We start from the raw sequence: 14,987 nt of genomic DNA on the forward strand, positions 1-14,987 counted from the left end.
CGTCCGTTTACGTCTCTGCAAAAGATTCTGGACCGGGGATAGTCGTCTGTCGTCTTTCGCCTCGATTGTATCTAATATGGACGACGGCGCGCTATTCCCGCTGTATAATCTCTATCTCGGGAGAGAGAAAATGCTCGCGATGTTTATCCAGCGCCTACTCGGGAACGCCACCGATTCCATTTTTTAAAAATTATCCTACATCCGGAGGCGTAGCTACCGTGGAGCACAGTTGGAGCAAAGCGGTCCGGGCGCACGAATCGCCAGGGTGCCGAGTTAGAAAGGGCGAAATAAAATTTGAATCCGTTGGACAATTTTGTACACTTTCTAAGTGCCAATCGCCCGCGTATCTGGTCGCATCATCCGATAAAAATATTTCGTAAGGAGCAGAATTGTTACAATTGGCATATCCCTCCGAAATTTCGATTAGTTTTGGACCTCGACCGCTTCGATTTAAAATGCGTTTTTATACTCGAGTAAAAGAAATGACTCGTATAGGCCAAGTTGCGGAACTACTTTTAATTCGCACCGCAGCCTCGAGTAGGTTCTCCGACATTATTGCGGCGTGCCTCTTCTTTTAACATAACCGGCCGGGACAACGACGGCGGAACAAAGTGTCTCGAAACTAAAATTAATCGAAACTTATTTAAGAAGCAGCGTGTCGCGATACCGTCTCGGTTCTTTGGCTACGTCGATCGAAAAAGGAATATTTTGTCAACTCGATCCGGACAAAGTGATCGATCGATTTGCGAACGAAAAAGCCAGAAAACAATCTCGAAGTTTTCTTTACGTATTATTATGTATTTGTTACGAAACTAAACTCGCATACATTTTGTCAATACGGTTTGTAATTAGGTACTCCGTACTTAAAGAATTATATTTTCTTTTATTATTATTATACATTTATAAAAATGAAAATTTTATTGTGGAAACGCCTCGAATCTCCAATAAATTGCTATTAAGTAAGGTTTTAAGTGGAAATAATTACACGTATGTTTTTAAATGAAATGACGAAAACAAATTTCGCCAATCGGTAGCGTCGGAAGAGGAACGAGGGGTGCACCGATCTACTCGCTCCGGGGTGCCGAATAAGTAGCTACGCCACGGCCTACATCGGTTACTAAATTATTGAATGCGATCCGTTTCTCTAAGTATTTTGCCAAATATCGCCGTCTAATTTCTCCTAACTAAGTTGGCACGCTTTTCCGACTCGGGCGGTTAAACTTTTTATTTCTTAAGAGACTATTTGACCCGTAATAACGTTATAAAACAAAAACCGTCTTCGTACTCCGCATTTTCGAAAATTTTACAATTTCATTGGTTAAAATTCTACACCGCGTTGCGCGCGCGGATAACCCGAACACGTGCAATCAATCTAGTACGATGGTGACGTCGACAACGAAGAGGAGATGGTTAAAAGTGATCAAAATGGCCGCTCTCTCCCAGACGAATTTCGTCTCTGCCAGAGATTACTGACCAGAATACGACCTCCGGTTAACTCGAACGGGGATAATTCAAATTCGTTTTCCTATTATAATTTAGCGGCGGAACCGCGTGGCTTTTTGCCACCAAAGCCCACCGAATTTTACCTTTAGCGACGACGCGTTTGGAAGAAGAGGAGAGAATAACGCATTTAACGGGTGATTTGGTGGAAAGGACAAAAAGCAATCTTATTCCTTACCGAAAGATGCGCGGGCGGCAACCGGCTTCTTTCCCCGGCGCCCCGAAATGCGGGCGGGCCCGCAGTCGGGAAGGAAATGCGCTGCCTTTAGGCATTGCCGTCCGCACTCCACCTACGGAATGTTCTTTCGCGCCGTTGGCTAAAACCCACTTTTCCCGACAAATGGCCGCGTGGGGCCGATTTTCCCATTTCGCCGGACGCGAAAAAACGGGTAAAAAACGGACGAGCTATCGGTGGCCCGGCGCCCGGGCGGAAGCCGGGGCGATTTCGTCCGGCGGGGCCTTTCTCCGGTCGGTCGTTTCCAGCGGGGCCCCGCCCGGCGTCCGGGAAGGGCTCGTCCCGCCGGATCGAGGCCACGGGACTTTCCGGCGCCCGGGCGCCCGCTAGAAGCCGCGTTTTTTTCGTCTGGAAGGAGGGGTGGAGCTGGGGCCGACCGGCGTTTATTTGGTTAAATTTTATACGGTGGCGCGGTTTATTTTAATTGGAAATTTCTCGTACGTTTTGTTTGTACCGACGGTCGAGTAATAAACGCTTTAAGGGGGGTCGGGTTCGGTCGGACGTCCGAAAAAAGGAGAGGGAGTAAAAATTCGCAGAAAAATGCGGAGTTAATCGACCGACGGTCCCTAAGAATCGAGCGGTCGGGAACGGGAAGTTTCCTACCGCCGACCCGGAGAAGCGGCGCGGCGCCGACGTTCGTCGCCAGGTGGCCAGGCCGGAGGTGATCCGGTGGAGTCGGGAACGTCGGGACGGATTCCGCCGGAAGCGGCGGGGGATGTGGACGCGTTGCCTTCTTGTGCTGTGTCTGTGGGCCGCCCGCGCCCACCGCCGAGACCCGGGTGAGTACCTTTTGCCTTCCTCTACGGCGGTGCGGTCGGAGGGGGGATAGTTCCGGCCTCTTCCCCCCGGGGTCCGGGAGACGAGCGACTTTGTTGGGACGGGAGAGGCCGATTACGCCGAGTCGTCTTTCCGTAATTAGAAAGCGGGCGTTTTTTCGGCCGCCCACTCGCCGCTTTTTGTCCTTTCCCGGAAGGCGGACGGGTGTTTCTCCTCGGTCGTCGGGCCGGGAGACGGCCGGGCCGCGGCGTCCGAGGTCGAAGACAAGGACCTGCCACGACCTCGTCTTCCCGCCCGGGAGGAACTTCGGCCTCCTCTCCGGGTGCCGCAGAAGACGCCGCGGCCGAGAAAGCGCTGGGATGCCGGGATCTCCGCCTTCCCGGCCCGCGGTACTTTTCGAGTCCGGGAGCGGCGCCCGGGGCCACTTTTTCGAGAGGGCGACGTAGCTCCCTGCTAAAGGTGCGGGTCCGGTCGAAACTTCTTCTCTCGGCCTTCCCCCGATCTCCCTCCGCGCGCCGGGCGGACCGGTCGGACCGCGCCACCGATGCCGCGTTTTTCGCGCAGGCTTGGGAGGAGGAAGAGGCGGAAGGCGCCTTTTCGGACCGTTCCGGTGCGGGAGGAGAATTTCCTTAATTTCTCACCGCGGAGAGTTTCGAGAAGGCTGCCGGTACATTACGAAGGAGAGTAAAAGATCCCCGGACCGGGTTTTTTGCCTCCTTTCGAACCCGACTTTCCTCATTTCCTCCGGAAGGTTCGTCCGTCTTTTCTACGCCCCAAAAGCCACCCGTTCCTGCCCCCGGCCCGAATTTTAACGGGTTACGCCCGTTTTTCGGTCCCGGGCCGCCGGATTTAGCCGGAAAGAAAGCGGCCGCCGGCCGATCGAAATTCGTTAATTTGTAAATATTTCCCGGGGCTACCCGAAAAGGATGGGGGACCGGGGCCCGACCGGAGGACGGAAAGGGCTGGGGAAAACGCGAAGCTACCCGGGTAGATTCCCGCGGGGAAGGTAAAGAAGCGCCGGATCCTTCCGCGGGTGACCCGGTTACGAAAACCGCCGGGAGGTTTTACTCCGCTGTCGGGTCCCTTTCCCGCCTTCCGCCCACCACCGCTTCGTCCTCCTCCGCGCGGTATCTTCTAGTCTTTACCAACTGGCGGGTGGCGAATGTGACGTCACCCCCGCCGAATCCGAGGAATCGGATTCCACGCTAAAGCCGCTTTCTAGCGTCGCGCCCGACGGGGAAATAATTCGTAATGGGAAGAAGCGGAACTTCCCGTCGGCGTCGGTTGGTTCGGTCACTTTTACGCCTTATCTTTTAAATAACGGAAGAAGCCTTTCTTTTTCTCCGGTTTATTTCGATTTTCGCGCGTGTCTACCGGCCCCGCGGATTAACCCGGGAGTAGCGTGAAAATTTCGGACGGGTCCCGGGCCAAAGTCGAAGACGGAGTCTGCCCTTTGTTAACGCCGGGCATCGCCCGAAGGGAAAGTGCTAGGGGAGGACGAAAGGCGCTTCCCTTAACCAAGGACGACGCCAGCCAATGGGCCAGGGGGCGAGACGATGTAAGTTGATAGAGGATACGAATTGGACGTAGGTAAAATAAAAACGATTTATAAAGTTTTAATCATTTACTATGTAAATGATTAAAACTTTACGAATCGTTAAGGAAAAGAAATATCTTAATTAAAACATTTTCTTTTAGCTTACAAGAAGCCCAAAAAGATTATTTTAATTAAAACTTAGCATTTAAATAATTTTTTCTAATTTCTAGGGGAGGGCAGCTGCCCCCCCTGCCCCCTTTAGCCACGCCCTTGCCCTTAACGGTTGGTTTTTCCGCTGTGGGGGCGTGGGGAATCGCCCGCGGGTTTTACGGTAAATAGATACGCGGTTTATCAATCGCGTACCTGTTTGTCGAGAAAAAATGGCGGAAAACAGTAAAGCCGGACGGAAGGTGAAGTTTACGGCAGAATTTAAATCCGCGGTCGGAAGTTCCGCGCGTCCCACTGGAGTAGACCTGTCGGTCGTATTCTCGTTGTATAAAGATTTGCAAATGCTAATAACCAATAAAATGATTAAGTCCTACCCCGCCCAGACGCGAGGCGTGACCACCCATTCGCCCCCTCGACCTTTAACCACCAAAATCTACTACAATAGCATCCACGTAAGCCAGGGATAAACAACCTTTTTCTACGTAAGGGCCGCATTTTAAGACTCGAACCGATGCGGGCCGCATACGAGAGAAAGAGAAAAAAGATGTTGGTAAATCGGAATTATTTATTCGTATACAATTATAAATTAGCATAGGTATTGTTAGACATGTGGCTGTCACGTGTTAAAGTTTTGTCACATGTTCTTTGACAGTTATATTGTGATGTACGGTGACAATGTTTATTTTCCTTTGTTACACATGTCCGTGGGAACTCTTGCCTCTGTGTTAATGACCAGTGGTGTGTGGTCAGTGTGTGGTTCTTCTCGGTGGAGTGAAGACGTACAGAAGTTAAGTCCGTCTCCCGTTCGTGTTTTCATCCTTGCTGGCTCAATCATCCAACTTCCACTAACAGAAATTACTAACAAAAAGGTTATGGGCCCAGAGCAGCTACCCAGGCCAGAACGAAAGTAACCAAGTAACCCAGGACAGTAATTAAGTATATTAATGCCTTTATAATTTTTGTTCGTTGTGATATTGGATTTGTTTGAGATTTGGTGGGATCAGAAAGACAACGTGTGAGATGGAAAATTTACATGGAGATATCTTCACAAAGGAAGGGTTTGTCAACTTCCAAAAACTGGACGGTTCATCCAATTTATCATCGTGGCAATTCGACGTAAAAATGCTGTCGATGAAGGAAGACCCGTGGGCAGCGATCGAGACGCCGGTAACAGATAGAGAACCTACGGCGAAGGAAAAAAGTTGTGATCGAAGGGCGTTAGGAACAATAGCCCTGACAGTTGGGGACCACGTTAAAGTCGATATCCAACATTGTACAAGTGCCAAGGAAGCGTGGGATACTATAGCAAATCTCTACGAAGATAAGAGTATTCTGAAAAGGCTGCAAATAAAAAGGGAACTTTACTCCATGGATTTTAACACGTGTTCGGGTATGGCCGCTTATATTAACGAAATACAAACCCTCATCGACCAGTTGAGAAAAATCGGTTGTACAATTGATGATCGGGAACGTGCGGAATTATTATCGATGCGTTTACCGGAAGAATATGATAGTTTAGTGACCAATTTAGCGATTGCCGCAGACGTAAAATTAACCTCGGTTGCAGTTAAAGCTAAACTGCTGCAACAGGCTGCCAGAAAAAATGAATGCAGTAGTAGTAATGAGTCAAAAGTGTTTAGTGCAACGAGAAACCGTTTCGATAGAAGAGGCACTAGTATAAAACAAAAACATGACGATACAAGAATCTTTAATGGAAAATGCTTCGAGTGCAATAAGTATGGACATAGAGCATCGCAATGTCACAGCGAAACAAATCCGAACCAGAAAAATCCAATGATGCTATGTTCAATTATAAACAAAGGTGTTGACTCACATAACTCTGACTGGATAATAGACAGTGGTAGCGCTCATCGTTTAAGTTATGCTCGTGAGCTTTTCGTAAAGTTTAGACCTGCTAATCACGTGATATATGTGGCAAACGATTCGAGTTTGAGAGTCGCGGGTGAAGGTGATATATCTTTGCGCCTAAACGTGAAAGGGGTACCCTTCAATTGTATACTAAAAGATGTTTGGTATGTGCCCGAAGTGACCGTCAATCTATTATCGGTAAGCCAACTTTCCAAGAGAGGCTCGACTACTCATTTTTATGGAAATAAATGTGTCGTCAGAAAGGGCGAACTTATGTATGCCACAGCGAAGAAGATAAACCATTTATATGTACTGGATACATATAAAAACACTGTTAATATAGCTAGTCCTGAAAGTAAATATTGGTTATGGCACAAACGAATGGGACATCCGAGTGAAGCTACCATGAAGCATATATTAAAGGAGAAACCAAACAGCATCGACTACAAAACAGTACCAAATGAAGTTTGTGATGTGTGTACTAAAGGCAAAAGTCAACGCCAGCCGTTTGGTCGAAGAAAAAATCACGAAACAAAAGGTCTATTAGAGCTAGTCCATAGTGACGTATGTGGCCCTATGGGAGTGACATCACTCGGAGGTGCGAAATATTTGCTGACTTTCATTGACGATTATTCGGGATGGATCCATGTATATCTCCTAAAATCCAAAAGCGAAGTGCTTAATTGTTTTATAAACTATAAAAGATTGGTAGAAAAGCAAACAGGTAAACAAATAAAAAACCCGAGAACTGATAACGGCGGCGAATATGTGAATAGTCAATTTAAAAGTTTTTTGAGTAAAAATGGAATAATTCACCGACTTACTTCTCCGTACTCACCACAACAGAACGGAAAATCCGAGCGGACGAATAGAACCTTATTAGAAAAAGCCCGTTGTATGTTACTCGAAGCTAATATTCCACCGGAGTACCGGGGAGAAAGTATATTAACAGCAGCTTACATCGTGAATCGAATTCCACAAAAGAATGGAAATATTCCGTATGAGAGATGGTTTAACCGAAAAGTGAGTTTAAGACATCTGAGAGTATTCGGATGCACAGCTTATGTACACATCCATAAGGTGCAACGAAAGCATAAGTTTCAAGCACGGGCAAGAAAATGCATCTTTCTTGGTTATTCGCCCACCACGAAAGCTTACAGACTGTACGATCCGAGCAACGGGTCTATTGTAGTATCGAGAGACGTGAAATTTAACGAAATGTCAAGATGCACATCAGACGAGAAACAGATAGAAACTGTCAACGTATTTCCATCGGATGACAAGAAAAAGTTCAACGAAGACGAACACCAGAGGTCAGCGGGGGCTGATTCCAAATCTGAGGACTCGGAAGATGAACCCGAAGAGCGAGAGCAAAGTCGAGAGCAGAGCCATTCATCTGTCCCTACAACAAGTACTCGATTGAGAAGAAATGTTAGACCACCACGACGATACGGAAATCCAATTGTCTATGCGGTAGGTCGAGTGCCTTTTTCATATTTGCAGGCAATTAAGAATCCAAATTCCGAAGATTGGATTAATGCAACGAAAACTGAGTTAAAGGCGATTCGAGATCAAAAGGTACGGACATTATGTGAATTGCCCAGTGATAAGAGAGCGATAAAAACTAAATGGGTTTTTACAAAGAAGGAATTAGAAGGGAAAAGTAAATTCAAAGCTAGGTTAGTAGCTAAAGGCTGCGCTCGGGTTAGTGGAGTGGATTTCGGGGAAACGTATGCGTCAACCGCAAGAAGCGCAACTATTCGGATGTTGTTTGCACTAGCTGCGATGAAAAACCTAGAACTCGGGCAATTTGATTTCGAGAAAGCTTTTCTAAATGGGGAGTTGCGTGACGAAATCTACGTAACTCAGCCAGAAGGTTTTAGCATAGAAGGGAAGGAAAACTGGGTCTGTAGATTGCATAAAGCGTTGTACGGATTGAAACAATCAGGGCGTGTGTGGCAACAAACACTAAAAGAGAAATTGATGCAGATAAAACTGAAGAGATCAATCTCCGATGACTGTTTATATTATAGAGCTGAAGGGACGAAAATTTTATTATTGCTGGTTCATGTAGACGATATTATAATAGCTTACAACCATAATAAATGGGTAGACGAAATTAAGCAGGGATTGACAGAATCGTTTAAACTAAAAGACTTAGGTTCTCCAAAGTCCTTTTTAGGGATAGAAATTAGAAAGGATAGCAACACAGGCAAAATTACCTTAAGCCAGGAAAAATACATTCACGAAATTTTAGAACGTTTTTTCGTGGACAAATGTAATGCCGTTTCAACTCCATGCGATTCTAGCTTAAAACTCGAGAAACCTCGGGTAATAGATTCCGAGTCGATGTCGAGAATACCATATCGGCAGGCAATAGGCTGTTTAATGTACGCCTCGGTAATGACCCGTCCCGATATCGCACATATTGTTTCACATTTGAGCAAATATAACAATGCATTTGACAGAACTCACCGGGAGGCAGTAAAGAGGGTATTTAAATATTCGAAAGGAACTGCGGACGTAGTGCTTAGTTACGAAAGAAACGGAGAAATAGACATTGTAGGCTTCCGCGATGCCGATTATGCTAGCGATGAAGATGACAGAAAATCATATTCTGGTTACTGCTTTAAATTAGGGAATAACCTTGTGAGCTGGGAAATTGATGTATTTATTCGCATTTTATGCGTCGCGGGCCGCAAAATAAATGAATGCGGGCTGCGTGCGGCCCGAGGGCCGCGGGTTGTCCGTCTCCGACGTAAGCCAACGTCTTAATCGCTACCTTCGTCCCGAGATATTAAGCGAAAATATACGTCGACCCTCGCGCATATTTTATGCCTCGTTTTAAAGCGGCCACCGGTCGGTTTCCTCGGCAGTTAAAGTAAGACGGAGGGAAAGGCATTTTCGTCCCACCGACCCCGGTACGAACGGCTTCCCCTTCCTCCGATTCCACCCCCGGTCTCCGATTAATCCGTCTTCGAACCGACACACGCGTGGAGGAGGCCCCAAAACGCCGATATCGGCAGAAAGTGCCCGGATGGAATCGGAGGCGATACGTTTGCCGGTGGAGCGTATCGTACGTACAGTACATTACGACCGAGAAAAGAACGGACCGAGTCTCCTTCTCGGGTAACGAGAAGGAAGTAGGGGAAACGGACTCGGCTTAGGCGCGGGTACCGGAAGTTTCGGGCCACTAATGGTTTCTTTTTTTCTTTCAGGTATCTGTAGATACGGCCATCTCTACTTCCGGGTGAGTCTCTTTCTTTCCCCTTCCTACCTCTTATATATAGCCTATACGTGGATTCGAATACGCGGTAGGACTCGCCGTCTCCCGTCCCTCCTTAATTAGGTGGAACGGGACGGCCGTTTCCGGTCGACGCGCGGCGAAAAGTTTTCGAAAGAAAAACGTAGACTGTAGGGTTCCCGGCAGAAAACTCGCGTCTGACGCGGGCGCGAAGGGCGGCCTCTCGGAGCGCAAATCCGAGCGGGAGAGGACGGAAAGCCGATTAATCCGTTTCCGTCCTCTCCCGCGGCCGGTTAGCCTAATGTAAGGCGAAAGACGAAAAGGGTAAATGCCACCCCACCCGACGAAAACGGCATTTACCGTATTCCGGCCGGCAGAGGAGGCGTCCGTTTAAATAGGGGCGGTAAACTGGTCCCCTACTCCGTCCCTAACCGCCCGTTCCGACGGTGGGTTATCGTCGAATCCCGAGTCTTTTCCCAAGACCCTAAAAGTTCTTTTCTCGGTTTAACCCGGGTTTTTACTTCGGCATTTCCCACCGTACGGACATTAAACTAATACTTTTGGATATTTAAATTATAAAACAAGTTTTGCCCATTAAATTTTCCTCCCTTCCGGATTTTCCCCGGGCCCTTCTCCGGACGAGGGTGGCAATTCCGGGTGGGAGACCGCCGGGAGGACAAAGAGGGGGCAATTTCGTAATTGCTTTAAACCGCACCGAACGGGAACCGAAAGTTGGGAATGCTTGCCAAAAACGAATAAGGAACGAGAAAAGGTAGCCGAGCGCGGACCGTCGTCCGTCGCCGGCTACTTTTCTCCGGGTTTCCCCCAAAAGACCTCCCGGGAGGCCTTTCCTCGGGCGTGGCCGTAACGGAAGTAAAAGCGGTCGGCCGAGATAGCCGGACTTAAACGTTTAGGCGTTATCGGACAACGCGTAAACCGTGGCGGTAAAACGAACGTGGCGGCCGGGGAAGACACCGGCGCTCCGAAGAAGGCGTTTTCCCCGCGGCGTAATAGTCGGATCGTTGCCCGCGGGCGAGAAACCGACGTAACGGACAGTTTAGGGTTACGGTAAACTGCCGATTATCCGCGCATTAATAATTTTTAAAAAATGTAAGGTGACGATTTGATTAAATTTTGGAAAAAAATGACAGTACCGGGTGCGATGCGCGGTGTAACTCGATCTCGGAACAAAATAAAGCCGATAACACTCGTTCGACGGTGGTGGAAAATGCTACCGAACGTAGAAGGTGATTTTTTGGATCGTGTCGAGCCCTAGACGAGCGAAACGGTGTCCGAAATGAGTGAGCCGCCTTCGCCGTAAACGTTTAAAGAAGTCCGAGCGTATTAGAGCGGAACGATTGCCGGATAGAAGAGAGACCGGCCGTTCCGGCGGCTTCGTTTTCGCCGGTCGTTCTATTTGCTATTTTTTGCCGACGGAGATTTTAGTAGGGTTAAAGGCCATTCTAAATGTACGTATCCGTTATTTAGTTTTAGTGGCGTAAAAGTCGAAAGCCGGGCAGATTCGTCGATCGAATTTTCTTTAAATAACGGGTAAAACGTATTTTATTAGCCAAAAACACACCCGCAGAATTTTACCGCTTCCTCCTCTCTCTCCCGCCGCTACCCTGGTCCGAGAAAGCCGGAAACGGCGGCTTTTACCCCCTTTTCCGTAATTACCGGCCGTCGGTGTTTTTTTCCGGCGGGAACGGTCCGGAAGACTCTCCCCGCGGCCAGAAATTCGAAGGTTAAGCGTAAGGCGGAAACGTGGCCTTTTCGTATAATTTTATATTTGTTTGGCGGCAGGAGGGAGCGGTTTGGGATTTGGACGCCTGTCGGACTTGTTCCTGCCACCGTTCTCGACCCGTCTGTCGACGCACTCGCTGCCGAGATCCCCTCTGCGACTTCTCCCAGGTGAGTTCTTTTCTTTTCCGCTTCTCGCCGCCTACTCGGACGTTAGTCCCCTCTTTACGCGTTTAATTAACGAGGCGGGCGGGAAAAGCGGCCTTTCCTCTTATCCCGCCCCGTCCCGTCGGAAAATAAAACGCTCGACCGGCCGGCGTCGGTCGAATCTCGGTCTCCGCCGGTCCGAAATTTCCCGCTCCGGTGCCCGCGGCCCGCGGCCGTCCGCGCCGTTAACCGCTTAAAATAATCGCCGGCGCGGCTTATTTCGCAACGCCGGGTAATTTACTATAAAGACGCGGAAAGTCGGAATTTCGGGAAATACGCGATTTCAACCCGCCGACGCCTTTCTCTTGACGAGAGTCGCCCGCTAATTCGTCTTTCCTTTCGAAAATCTCGGTGGCCCGGCCGCGTATTCGGCGCCCCGCACCGCCTCGTTCCTCGGACGACGTCCGGCGAAATTTCTTTTCGACGTTTCGTTCGAAAACTGTCTAATTATTTCCATTTATTTAATAACGATTTATTCGACACTCGAGGCACTTCGACAATAACGTATTCGATTTAATAAATCTTATAATATAATCGAGACGGGTCGATAATAAGCGCGGAGCCCGAACGGTTCGGAGTCGAAAGTCGAAATTCGGTAGGCGGGGTACGTAATACTAATAAGGGATTTTTCCAAATTCTCCCCGCGGGGAGAGGAAGAGGGTTAAGTACGGAGTACCTAGTAATACCCTTACTACGTTTTATACAAAGTGTATTGACAAAACGTAAGCCAGTTTAGTTTCGTAACAAATATATACCGGGCGTGTTTTTTAAGTAAGTACCGTTTTAAAATAGGACTACGGTCGGTGTTCGGCCGATGCGCGCCCGGTAGGCCTACCTACGTCCGTCGGCTAGCCACGGACGCGATTACCGAAGCGTTCGTTCGTTTTAAGTTTGTTCGCGCGTGTTTAAAATACCTCGGACGATGGAAAACCCGCCGATCGTCGAGTCCGCGCGGGAATTCTTTTTCTTTTTTTTTTTAATGCGAAAGACGAAAGCGGCCGACGTTCGTCGGCAGATTAGTGAGGTGTACGGAAAAAACGTTACGAGCGACGGAAGGGGAAGAAAATGGGTGAGCGTTTAGAGGTAGCGGTACTAACGTCCGCGACGAGGAGCGTGGTGGGCGACCGTCCGTCGTTACCGAAGGCCTAGTGCGGAAAGTCGTAGCGAAAGTTCGAGAAAACGGACGCTTTACGATTTCGTCGTCCGAAACGAAAGGCGTGGCGAGTCGGTAAGGGGAACGTTTCGCTCGGTGACGATGCCCGTCCACGCGTGGCCGGACGAACCCGAGGTCTCGTCGCCCGGCGTGGCCGGGAACGATCCGATCGCCCTCCTCGCGGCCCCGATCTAGGCGGCGACTACCGCTCGAAAAGGCATCTAGGCGGACGGCGTTACCGCGACGACGACGTCGAAACGCCGCGCCGCGGCGGTTGGCAAATCGGGTCTCTACCGGGACGGAATTCGGAAGCCGCCGTACGATACGAGAAGCGCCTTCGTATCGGAGGAAATATGTCGAAAAGTAAATTGAGGCGCGGGCCTCGGCGTAAGAGTAAAATTATTTAAAAAATCGAAAATTGCACTCGTGTTTTTTAACATCGAAACGGTACTCGAAAAACACGCCCGGTAAAAAGACTCGGAAATTCTTTTCTCGCTTTTTCGTTCGCAAATCGGCCAATCGCTTTCTTCGCGTCGGGTCGACGAGCTATTGTTTTTTCCATCGATATAGTCGGGGGCGGATCTAGGTTTTTCGGGGCCTAGGGCCCATTCGAGTCCGACGGGAACCCATTTCTTGCTAATACGAATAATACTATAAATTATCGTTATTACATTATTATTAATATTGACTATTTTCTACTATACGATAAGTACTCGTTGTTAATAAAAAAAAAGTATTAAAAATTTGTGGTGACCGTGCAATTTTTCCGGGCCCCCGACACTCGGGGCCGGGGCTTAAGCGCTACGTAGATCGGCCCCCGGATATAGTAACCGGAGTTAAGACGGTGTTGGGACAGGTCGCTTCTTAAATAAGTTTTGATTAATTTCGGTTTCGGTTCCGCCGTCGTCGTCGTCGCCCGTAAAGTTAAAGAGAACCTATCGGAGGCTGCGGTGCGAAATAAAAGTAGTTCGGCAACTTCTCTTTCGCCCGACTATAAAAACACATTTTAAACGGAAGCGGTCGAGGTCCGAAACTAGACCAATGTCGGAGGGATACGCCTGCCGATCGTAACCATTCCGATCGCCCGAGAATATTTTTATCGGATGACGCCGCGAGATAAGCGGGCGACGAGCGCTCGATAGCTGTCCGACGGATTCGAATCTAATAGTTAATCGATTAATTATTAAATCGAACATTTTTTTACGAGTTTTTATTTCGTCCTTTCTAACTCGGCCGCCTCCGCTCCGCGGCCCGTACGCCCGTACCGTTAGACCGCGACCGGCTCGGCTTCTCCCGACGTTGCGCGGACGGCCTTATCCTCTCTGCGAAACCTCTACGTCTTCGTTCGAAGATTGGAATAAACACTCGGGAGTACCGGCACCGTGGCACAAATGCAAACTCCCGCTTCCCCGCGCCGCTGCGTCTCGAATAGCCTGCGGGGTTCTCGGTTTCGTTTTTAGTACCCGTGGCTTTGTGGCTACGTTTCCCCGGTCCGACCCTAGCGTTATCTTCCCGTCGACCAGTTCCGACCCCGGCTAAACGTCCGCCGTTGCGTAATTCCTTTACCGGAGGGTTTTTCCCGGCATTTACGTCGTCGGATGGGCTATGTCTCCGCGCCGCGCATTCGTATAACGGGATATTAAAATATTACTAGGCCCACTCTGTCAAATTTTCTACGGAGACTCGCTCGTTTTGGGAAATATGGTTGTCCGTATTCTTCCTAAAACGTTATCCGGACCGGTGTTTTCCTCTTTCTCGAAAATATTTTACGATTCCTCGGACTGTGGACCGAGATATCCGCCGGTCCGGAGACTTTCTCTTTATATTTCCGGCTAATAATTTTCGTCTTCGGTTCCGGTATCGCTTTACCTTTCCCCGTTTTTCGCGGACGTTAAATTGCGATTGGCTTTCTATTTGCGAGACGGGCGACGTAAGAAAAACTACGAAAAAGGCCACGAAATTCTCCGAAAATCCTCCCGCGACGAACTCGGTTGCGACGGGCGTATTCGAAATCTCGACGCGTTGCCGGCACCTCCGGTCGCTTCCGTCCGAAACGTCCGACGACTTCCGGTCGCCGTCGGCGTATTTTTCGGGACACCGTCGACCGGGCTACCGCTAACCGGGCGACGGTGGACAAAATACAATTTTTTTTCTTTTCGAATAAAAATCACCGTTCTGTTTTATCCGGCTATTACCCCGTAAATTGAAATAATACTTTTTAAAGAAACGGTTAAACCAGTTAAACGAACGATTTCGTAATTGCGCCTCGTTAAGTTACGGCAAGGTAACGGTCGGGCGATCTGCCCGGGAGGACGGCTTCCGGGAGGGTAACCGACCTCTATTCGGACGTTACGGACGTGCGGAAAACCCGGAAAACTTCACGCGGCCGGCCCGTCCGGGCCAGGCGCCGATCGAGCGTTCGGGGAACGGAAGAAGGTAGACTACCGCGACGGATATCGGAACGGATTCCGGCAGGCGGGCAGAGGAGAGGAAGGCCGCGGAAGTAACGAAAGCTGCGGAGCGGAAAGGCCCGACGGGGAAGGAAAGTTTGGGCGCG

The 14,987-nt window shown here is 49.2% G+C and overlaps 1 protein-coding gene across 4 annotated transcripts in view; it reads left to right on the top strand.

Moving 5' to 3' along the window:
- The first annotated feature begins 2,379 nt into the window (after nucleotides 1–2,379).
- LOC136979441 (extracellular matrix organizing protein FRAS1-like) overlaps nucleotides 2,380–14,987 on the top strand; it is a 522,959-nt gene continuing 510,351 nt past the window's right edge. For 2 of the 4 annotated variants that reach the window (XM_067275439.1, XM_067275436.1), the window contains exons 1-3: nucleotides 2,380–2,514; nucleotides 9,305–9,336; nucleotides 11,134–11,241. In XM_067275439.1, the coding sequence (XP_067131540.1) occupies nucleotides 2,451–2,514; nucleotides 9,305–9,336; nucleotides 11,134–11,241 (204 nt within the window). In that variant the 5' untranslated portion in view covers nucleotides 2,380–2,450. The remainder of the gene's footprint in view (nucleotides 2,515–9,304; nucleotides 9,337–11,133; nucleotides 11,242–14,987) is intronic. The other 2 variants (XM_067275435.1, XM_067275437.1) reach the window with 1 other exon arrangement.

Source organism: Centruroides vittatus, unplaced genomic scaffold (genome assembly GCF_030686945.1).
Source record: "Centruroides vittatus isolate TY-2023 unplaced genomic scaffold, ASM3068694v2 contig_620, whole genome shotgun sequence".
NCBI classification, from domain to species: domain Eukaryota; kingdom Metazoa; phylum Arthropoda; class Arachnida; order Scorpiones; family Buthidae; genus Centruroides; species Centruroides vittatus.